Here is a 10,000-nt window from a genome sequence, read left to right as displayed (position 1 = left end):
AAACCTCGTTGGAAACGTGAGTTGGAGAGAGGAGTGATGTCAGAGTTTGTTGTGTTGGAGAACAGAAAGTTTAGAATTGGGTTTTTCTTTAATTATTTTCATATTGAACATGATTTTAACAATGTGGACGAGACTTCTCAGAACAAGACTTCTAAGAACGAGACTTAGTTTGACAAACAAAAAGCAGAATGTTATTATAAACTTATGATAAGCTCTTTTAGTGGAGGGACATTGGCGATGAGGAGTTTCTCCGAGCGACTACTTTACGTTTAGCGGCCGTCGTCGACAGCGTTCTCCTTCAATACTGGACCAAAGTTACCTTTAAACAAGGTTTTGGATCTTCTGTGTTTGTAGTCGGACCCCGATGAGGTCTAAACCCCAAGAGATGTGTTTTCATTGTGAACTTCTGGAATTGACCGTTCTCTAAACTCCTCCCCCGAACTGTAATTGTCCAATTGTGTCTAGTCACAGTTAGCTTTAGCTTGTCTGTTAGCATGATATCATGTCCTGATAGCTTTAGCCACAGTCTGCTAGCATGAGATAATGACCTGTTACCTGTAGCTTCATTCGGTTAGCATGATATCATGACCCGTTAGCTTTAGCCTCAGTCTGCTAGCATAATATAATGACCTGTTAGCATTAGCCTCAGTCTGTTAGCATGATAGGGTTAGGGCTATATGATAAGTTTGCATTTAAGAGGTCTTTACAAAAAACAAGTCAGATTGAAATATTCAAGTTTTCACCTAACTCATAGAGTTAGCGTTAGCTTAGTAAGCTAGCTACAGCTGATATTATAAACGAGCTCTATTTCGGTCTGAAATGAAGGACCTGTTGTGTAAATACTATGAATTCTGTTATTGTGAAACGTGAGGACGCAAAGATCGACAACTAAAAGGGGGCGGGGCTTAGCAAGCGGTCAATTCTTTTAAAATGTGGATCACCTGTCATCAACGAGCCCATCTGCCTGTTGATGTGTATATACTGTGGTCTGAGATGTAGAGAAACTGTCTAGCAGAAAACGGTTGCTGGCTTCAAGTAAAAGGTTTGATCACATGACGCCCGTCCTACAAAATAAGAGCTCCGTCTCTCATTCCCTTCATAAAAGCCCAAATTAGTCTCCTTTGAATTTGCGCATTCAGCCAATAGAAACACTGATAGGTTGGGTTTGAAATATGGACGTTATTCTGTTGATGTTTTTGTACAATATGATACGTGCACAGTTTCTGTTGAACGTGGGGCGAATGTGACCGAACCCTTAAGGCAAAAAGAAGCAAGAACATGAACGTCGACCATGTTTACCTTCAACTCCAAAATAACCAACAAACTATGTAAAAGAGTCTGAGCTTCATTTTGGCAGGTTTGGTGATGTAAACAGAAAAGAGTTGAAGCGTTGTCAAAAAAAAAAAAAAAAGAGACAAAACTAGGAATTACTGGAGCTTGAATGTATTCTTCAGTGTGCAAAACTACGTTAACGGTGATTGTTGAAGGTTAGAAGTTCATTCAGAGCGGTATTTGACCGAGTTCAGGGTTCCTTCACAGATTCCAGATTCAAAGGGAACTCGGCTGTAAACGGCAAGAACGTGAAGTCATTGATCTGAAACATTGAACTCAAGGACGTCGAGACGTTCAGGTTTCTCAGATGTTCTCAGAGTTTTGTGTCAGTGGTTTCTCTTCGACTTCGTGGATCTGAGTAGGAACCCTGAACATCCTTTAAGGTCGACCAGGGGAGTTTGTATTTTTAAACCTCTGCGGTGTAGTTCTGGATCACCAAGTATCTGTTGCTAAACTTTCTACTATCTGACACCGTTTCTGTTAACTCCAAGTCTCCCAGATGGACTTGACAAAGTTGGAGCAGGACGCGTTGATCTTTAACCGTAAACTGTTTAAAAGAGAAAGACGCTGAGCACCTGAAACCGTCAGAGACGAGGACAGCGCCTGCCTGGCCTCAAATACCTGAAACCCGTTCAGTGCTCAGCAGTACGAGTAGCGTTCAACTTAAAGTCAGACATGTACTTCTACTTGCTTTTGTTCAGGGGTTAAAAAATATAAAACACTTAAGATATTCTACAATTTGCCGAGATGCCCGTTTTAAAATCAGAACAAATAGTTGGTAGTATTTTAACGTACACATTCAGGTTCAAGCAAACGAGACGTTCATCTGGCTGAACAATGCGTTGCTGAGATGTGGGGGGAGCGGACATCGACACCATCTGATCAACGGACCAGCTGATCTCCCACAGCGTCGGTTTAAAAAAAGTACCCTGAAACATCAGTATCACATTCAGTGGCTAACAGATGTCGTGATACTGTGGAAAACGTTGTTTTAAGGACTCAACGCATGTCTGAACGGGTTGATGACAGGAAGTGAGGCCGGGCTTGACAGCACCTGACAGGACTCAAGACAGGAAGTGTGTTGTTGCTGTAAAATACACGAACTGAGCCTGTGGATCGATCGGCGCGCTGATGTCCCAGATCAGGACCTGACGAAACCCCCGCGGCTGGTTAGCGAGCAGCCCTAGTTAGCTTAGCACCTAAAACCCAACAAGATGAACTATAGACCTGACGGTGTGCAAAAGCCTGAGAGCTGCCCCTCAAGACGTGATCACACAGGACGTTATTTCATCAGCACCTTTTACAAACGGTTCCTTCAGGGACTTTCAGTCCTACTTTTGGGATCCAGGTGTTTACACCCTGAGGATCAGAGAGTCTGTCCTTCGGCACAGAAAGGAAGTCGACTTACAACTAAAAGTTCTTATTGTTGTTGTGGATCTGGATTGACGATTTCCATTCTAAGATCTCTGATTGGCTTGGTGATTAATCGATGAGGCTTTGTTTAACCAGTCGGTACACCACAGTGGGACAAAGGGAAGGGTTCCAGGGCAGGAAAATGCCCTTCGACACTTCTTTAAGGACACTGGAATAACAGTTTTGCCTGTTCAGCGTGTTTCATCTTCACTAAGAGAAGCTCAGTAAATGGTTGGAGGGTCGAGACTAATAATGGACAAGAGCCCTCTGGGACTCGTCCAGTTTAGTCCCAGAGGAGCCTCTTCGCCCCCCTTTCTTTGACACAACTGGGATAGTGTGATCTTAACCAAACATGCTTGACATTATTGTCATTTGCCCTTTTGGTGTCCTTCCGTGTGCCGTAGACTCTTTGAGTTTGGGTTCTGATGTCAAGATGGGATTTAAGATGCCTTCTATCTAAGAATCTTCTTGAGGGTCTGGTAACGATGTGGCTGGCTGCCCTTAAAGATTAGTAAAAGCGGTGCTGAGGATTTCATGTTTTCAAGTACGTCCTGTGTGATCAGGCTCTCGATGAGGCCTTCAGGGTTCGACAACAGGAACTCTAAGCCCCAAACCAGAGTCTTGATACCACACCTATGATGTACCATCAATAACTACAACACCAACGCAGAGCCAGTGAAAGGAAGTAGAACCAAATGTTAGGACGGAAATCAGACATCAGGATGAACACTTCTACCCATATTTGTTCCTTTAGATCATTGGGGATGCTCCGATCAATCACATAGGTGATCTCTAGATCTGATTAGAAAACTTGATTGGAATACAAAGAAGCCTTTAAACCATCAAACAGCTGTCATCTTAAGTCCAATCTAGGTAGTTTTTCTGTTGACCTTTAGTAAAAAAGGGTTTTAAATCCTCAACATTCAGTCAGAGCCCAAAGAACAGCAACCAACTGGTCATTAGTTTTGGTTTCCTCTAACGATGAATGCTCTAATTGGGTCTACGGCCTAAAGAGATGAATCTGAGCATCCCATACGTTCATTTCCTTCTGTAAAATCCAGACTGAATAGTCTCAACCTGCTGTGATGCTAACGCGATCCTCAAACTGTCGTCCCTGGTGTTAAGGTGGTTTGTAAGAACTCGAATGCTTAAATGTCTCCAAGAAGTAGTAGTGAGTAAAAGGATTAATAGTCTATGGACAGAGTTATAGTAGTTATAGAGGATCACCCTTTTTGAAATGTCAGAAACCAAAGAGAAGGCTGCACCTTGTGACCGACTGAGGTCACTTCCTGCTGGAAGCTGATTGGTCAGCGACATGCTCAAACAAACTTCACCTCGGTACAACAGGGTTTCTCCACATCGGCCGGACGGTGATCCAAAGAAACACGTCTTCAAGAGCACTTTAAAAAGAAAAAAACACCTATCAAGCAAATTCATTTTTATCCGTAGATATTCTCAGAACCGCAGACCCACGTTGGGTCCTGAACCCAAGGTTGAGAAACTCTGAGCTCAAGCTTTAAAACGGCAGCTTTATAAAAGGACTTTAAACTTGACAGAAATCAGCACATGAGACGAACGGGCTTTTCTTGGATGGAAATACACCGATATTCAGTCCGTTATAAAGTGCAAACCCCACCCGCACGGCATGCCAGGGATGTGAAAACCAAGCGCTCTGGAGCTGTAGATTTCTGCTTTAGTTTGTGTCGGGGTGTGTTAGAGCTTGAAAGCGGAACGGGCTGAAGGAATGGTTACACTGTGAGCATCTTGTTTGTTTAGCTTACTGTTTGATATAAGTCAGAGTTTAACTAAATACATCTTTTGGATCTGGAGGAGCTGATCGAAGGTCTGAAGAGAAACATTCTGAGCAAAACTGAAGACAGACTGACAGAAAAGTAGTAAAAGCATTTTGTTCACAGTAGTTTTGTACTGTAGGTTTGTTTTCAACAGTAGATGATTGAAAGAACTGCAGCCGATTGTGAAGTTGTCTCTTCGTTATCGTCTCTTCTTTCTGTGTGCGGATTCGTCCCAAAGCCGGTCCAGACCAGCACTGAGACTGGTCCGGTCCACGATAAGACAAAGTAAGTTCTCTGGTGGTTTCTATTGTCAAGAACACAAAACAATTCAGTTTGAATCCAGAGTTAGACTCGTCCAAACCCAGACTGGCTTGCACCGGCTTCAGACCAGAATCAAACTGGTCCTCTCCATCTCAGACTGACTGGTCCAAAGCGGATCAGAACTTTTCATAGTCAGGAGGGTTTTTGAAGACCAGGGTTCTGTTTTACCACCGTCAGTCTCTCAAGCGGCACCGTGATCAGATCTAATCATCGGATCATCCATTAAAACGACTCTAATGCCCCTCAATGGTCCAGATTCAGTTTCAGTGCCAGTTGAACTTTACAAGAAGGAAACGCTGCAGATTTATACCGAGAAACAAATGCAGATTTAATTTGGCCTTCAAAGACAAAAAGGACGCCGCTGCACAGACTGAAGGTTGAAGAGATGAAGAAAGGAACTCGTCTGCATAACGTTTGGTGAAGAAGGAAGGACACACGGGGATTCATTCGACAGACTGACCTCTACTTGTCTTTCACTTTGTTTATATTCAAGTTTTACTCTCATTTCTTTTTAAATCTCCTGTCCGTCCATTCAGTCCGTCTCATTGACCATTCGCTGTCCGTTTGGACAACATGGCCCCGCCCACACGTCTAGCCCCGCCTACTCACCTCCAACCGTCGTGTCATGTGATTGTCCAGCTGTGCATTGAGCAGAAGATTGGAGGGGGGGGTGGGGGGTCTTATACACTAACCTGAGCTCTTTGAGACCCACAGATCAGTCTTGGTCCGTTGGTTATATTCCCCCGTTAGCTAACGTAACCCAGTCTTAGTTTAGGGGTTCATGAGTGTGTAAACATACAGGTATATATATGTATGTATGTATATATATATATATATGTACCTGTATGTGTGAGAGTGTGTGTGTGTGTCAGACTTTTGTGATCTGATTGTGGCGATCGTCTTCGAACGGCTCGTTCTCCGGGTCGGAGTCCGTGGTGTCAGAGTAGCGGTAGTGATCCGGCTCGTTGTCGCTGACGTCCGGCGTCACCGAGGCCGACGTGCTGCTGGCGTCAGAGTTCGCCCCTTCCTCCACCGTCTTCGTAAAATACAGTTTTATCTGAACCACAAGAACAACGTCCACGGAGGTTATTAGGCTGTTAGATGTTATGAATAAAGAACTCACAGAAATCACCACCAGGTCCACCAGGCCTTAGTCTGGTCTGTAAGAAGAACCTGGTCCACCAGGCCTTAGTCTGGTCTGTAGGAAGAACCTGGTCCACCAGGCCTTAGTCTGGTCTGTAGGAAGAACCTGGTCCATCAGGCCTTAGTCTGGTCTGTAGGCAGAACCTGGTCCACCAGGCCTTAGTCTGGTCTGGAAGAAGAACCTGGTCCAGCAGGCCTTAGTCTGGTCTGTAGGAAGAACCTGGTCCACCAGGCCTTAGTCTGGTCAGTAAGATGAACCTGGTCCACCAGGCCTTAGTCTGGTCAGTAAGAAGAACCTGGTCCACCAGGCCTTAGTCTGGTCAGTAAGAAGAACCTGGTCCACCAGGCCTTAGTCTGGTCTGTAGGAAGAACCTGGTCCACCAGGCCTTAGTCTGGTCTGTAGGAAGAACCTGGTCCACCAGGCCTTAGTCTAGTCTGTAGGAAGAACCTGGTCCACCAGGCCTTAGTCTAGTCTGTAGGAAGAACCTGGTCCACCAGGCCTTAGTCTGGTCTGTAGGAAGAACCTAGTCCACCAGGCCTTAGTCTGGTCTGTAAGAACAACCTGGTCCACCAGGCCTTAGTCTGGTCTGTAAGAAGAACCTGGTCCAGAACGTCTTACCTTGAAGTTGGGGGAGAAGTTCCTGTTGGCCTTGTCTTTGTTGGCCTTGTCCAGGTCGGTCTTGGTCAGAGTGAGAACCAGGAAGTCTCTGTCGTTGGGTTCTCCTCCCGTCACCATCATCATCACCCCCGGGTTCTGGTGCGTCCTGTCGGTCAGGTCCAAAGGCGTCCCGGCGCTGCCGTTCTCTAGTTTGTCCAGATCCTCCTCCGGTCCCGGGATGAAGAAGGTGTTGACCCAGAAGTGGAACATCTTCTCCTGGAGGGACAGAATCTAAAGTGATCAACGGGTCCAGCTCGTGGTCCGTCTACCTGATTATCTAATCAATGAAACCTGATTATTGAACGTGATCTTTCTCAGTGACTTAAGAAGACTCCTCACCTTCTTCATCATCTTGTTCTGCTTGTGGAAGAACTCCACCTTGATGTCTCCGCAGACAGGAAGTGGCTGTGGGAACTCAAACACCATCAGCTTATCATCCCTCCTCGTGTGGGCGGGGTTAGAGGTGTGGATCTTCACCTTCAGCTGGTAGACCACGAACTGAGGGTCTGTAACACACACACACACACACACACACACACACACACACACACACACACACACACACACACACACACACACACGTTAGTTCATGACTCAGCGAGTCACGTACACACCAAAAATGCACAAACACACACTCTCTCACTCTTACTGCAGGTGCCTCCGGTGAACATGGGGATGGTTTCAAACAGCATCTTGTGGAAGAGCAGAGCGACGGGTTTGTAGAGCAGCTGGTTCCTCAGCAGGAAGCTGTAGTAGATGACGTAACGCCGCTGACTGGGGATGGTCACGCCCTGAACACACACACACACACACACACACACACACACACACACACATATAAATCATGTGTACATACCATAGACCAGGGGTTCTTAACCTTTTTGACCTCGGGGCCCAACTTTTCAAGTACAAAGTGTCCCGGGGCCCATTCAAATATTAACACTATTAGTTTAACTAATTGATCTCACTCTTGGTTTGATTTGTATTCAATAACTATATTGTTACCTGTTCAACTCCCCCCTATTTTGGAGCAAAACCGCCTAAAATGACATACCCAAATGAAAATGGCTGTATTTTCTGAACCACTCTGACTATATGCATCAAAAGTGTCAGAAAACCTGTAGGTCATACAGAAACAGAGCAGTGGGCCTTTGGAGTCAGTACAAATTGAAGATTTTTGTCCGCATAAAATAAAAAAGTATCTTTCAGTATAAATAACTGCCTGTGGCTGTATCTGTACAGGTAAATGACAGTATAGGGCTGTAACTACACTATCAGTGAACAACTGCCTCAAATTTGAAGAAGATTGGACAAAGCATGACCATTCTACAGTGTTTCTTCCATGAAGAGATCCAGGCGGAGCTCTCAAAGGATATTTGGAGACCCAAATGGACACATGGTAACCAAATGATATTCTGACACACGAAAGGTGTTTCTCCCTTTATATTTTGATATTATATTATTTTCCTTTTATTTTTAGCCTTTGCAAATTGCAAAAACTATATATATATGGTCGAAGACGTGGTGTGTGAGTAGCGGATTTACAGTGCGTAATGGCTGCGACCAAGCGCACGATCGAGCATGCGGGCAGCTCAGTTACGCAAGGTTATACGTTGGTTGACGGCTTATAGAAGAGGAAGATAAGGTTTGTACTATAAGTACTAGCGTTTTCTGAAGCCACTAGCTCCATGGTAACATCCGCTAGCACATTGTCGGGTCTGTAATGTGTCTTTTTCAGTCGAAATGCTGCAAGATCCTACTTGCAGCGGTTATGGCGACTTTGGACAGTGTGTGTTTGGGCTCCTTTTGTGAAACATCCATAAGAAATTAAAGAAAATCGATGATTTCTTTGCAAAGATGAGGATTTTGGGCATGCTGGGATACCAAACACGGCCATGTTTTGTGACGTAGTTTGCGCAAGCAAGCCGTAGGAACGGAAGGGGAGGGGATCGAGGACGCCGGCGTCCTCGCGGAGTTGAACAGGCAAAACCCTTGTCAAATAAATGAGATGATACAATGTGATGATCACAAAGACATTTATTTATCATGTGTATGTAAACCTGCATACACAACAAGAAGCCCAACAGGCTTTCCCACGAGCGTTGGATGTTTCGTCGCTAGGTGTCGCTTTATTTTTGAAGGCTTCAGTGCTTCGTTTGAGCATTAGCCCACATTCCACACCTGAGCCCTCGGCTCTGCCTCGTTGCCTCCGTTCACAAAGCCGTACTTAAGAAAGTCAGGATTGTACTTGCGCACACATTTAGACTTTTGGGGGGGTATGGCACCACTGTCGTCTTCATTTTTTCTTTTTAAAAACGTATCCATAACTTTCGCTACAGGCTAGCGGCTAGCTAAGTGTCTTCTTCTGCTTATTGGAGCTTGTTAAACAACTGACTGACGCATTACCGCCACCAGGTGATGGGAAGCTATATTGTAACTGAGCGTCTCATGGATAACAGCAATATCTCTGGTGTCTTCAATTGATAACCTATGCGGTCCCGCGGCCCTCGTGGCCCACAGGTGCAAAACTGAAAGTTTTTTGCGGCCCTCTAGGTGGTGCTCGCTGCCCAATCGTGGGCCGCGGCCCCATGGTTAAGAATCACTGCCATAGACGATGGTACAAACAATGAAAACAATGCCTACATGACGTTATGTTGAGTGTTGATGGAGCGGCTACAATGTTAGCTTAGCATAGCACCGATCAAACCAGACTCCATCAATGTTAGCTTAGCATAGCACCGATCAAACCAGACTCCATCAATGTTAGCTTAGCATAGCACCTATCAAACCAGACTCCATCAATGTTAGCTTAGCATAGCACCGATCAAACCAGACTCCATCAATGTTAGCTTAGCATAGCACCGATCAAACCGGACTCCATCAATGTTAGCTTAGCATAGCACCGATCAAACCGGACTCCATCAATGTTAGCTTAGCATAGCACCGATCAAACCAGACTACATCAATGTTAGCTTAGCATAGCACCTATCAAACCAGACTCCATCAATGTTAGCTTAGCATAGCACCGATCAAACCAGACTCCATCAATGTTAGCTTAGCATAGAACCGATCAAACCGGACTCCATCAATGTTAGCTTAGCATAGCACCGATCAAACCAGACTCCATCAATGTTAGCTTAGCATAGCACCGATCAAACCAGACTCCATCAATGTTAGCTTAGCATAGCACCGATCAAACCGGACTCCATCAATGTTAGCTTAGCATAGCACTGATCAAACCGGACTCCATCAATGTTAGCTTAGCATAGCACCGATCAAACCAGACTCCATCAATGTTAGCTTAGCATAGCACCGATCAAACCAGACTCCATTCAGAAGT

General features: G+C 45.1%; 1 protein-coding gene across 3 annotated transcripts in view; it reads right to left on the bottom strand.

Moving 5' to 3' along the window:
* The window catches only part of ptenb (phosphatase and tensin homolog B), a 21,379-nt gene that overhangs the window by 407 nt on the left and 10,972 nt on the right, over positions 1-10,000 (bottom strand). For 2 of the 3 annotated variants that reach the window (XM_076078322.1, XM_076078320.1), the window contains 4 exons: positions 7,304-7,451; positions 7,000-7,166; positions 6,622-6,876; positions 1-5,916 (listed from right to left, as the gene is read on the bottom strand). The exon at positions 1-5,916 is cut by the window's left edge and continues 407 nt beyond it. In XM_076078322.1, the coding sequence (XP_075934437.1) occupies positions 5,728-5,916; positions 6,622-6,876; positions 7,000-7,166; positions 7,304-7,451 (759 nt within the window). In that variant the 3' untranslated portion in view covers positions 1-5,727. The remainder of the gene's footprint in view (positions 5,917-6,621; positions 6,877-6,999; positions 7,167-7,303; positions 7,452-10,000) is intronic. The other variant, XM_076078323.1, reaches the window with a different exon arrangement.

This window comes from Anarhichas minor, unplaced genomic scaffold (assembly GCF_050575085.1).
Source record: "Anarhichas minor isolate MPS153535 unplaced genomic scaffold, ASM5057508v1 ptg000065l, whole genome shotgun sequence".
NCBI lineage: Eukaryota > Metazoa > Chordata > Actinopteri > Perciformes > Anarhichadidae > Anarhichas > Anarhichas minor.
This window is presented reverse-complemented; position numbering and strand designations above follow the sequence as displayed.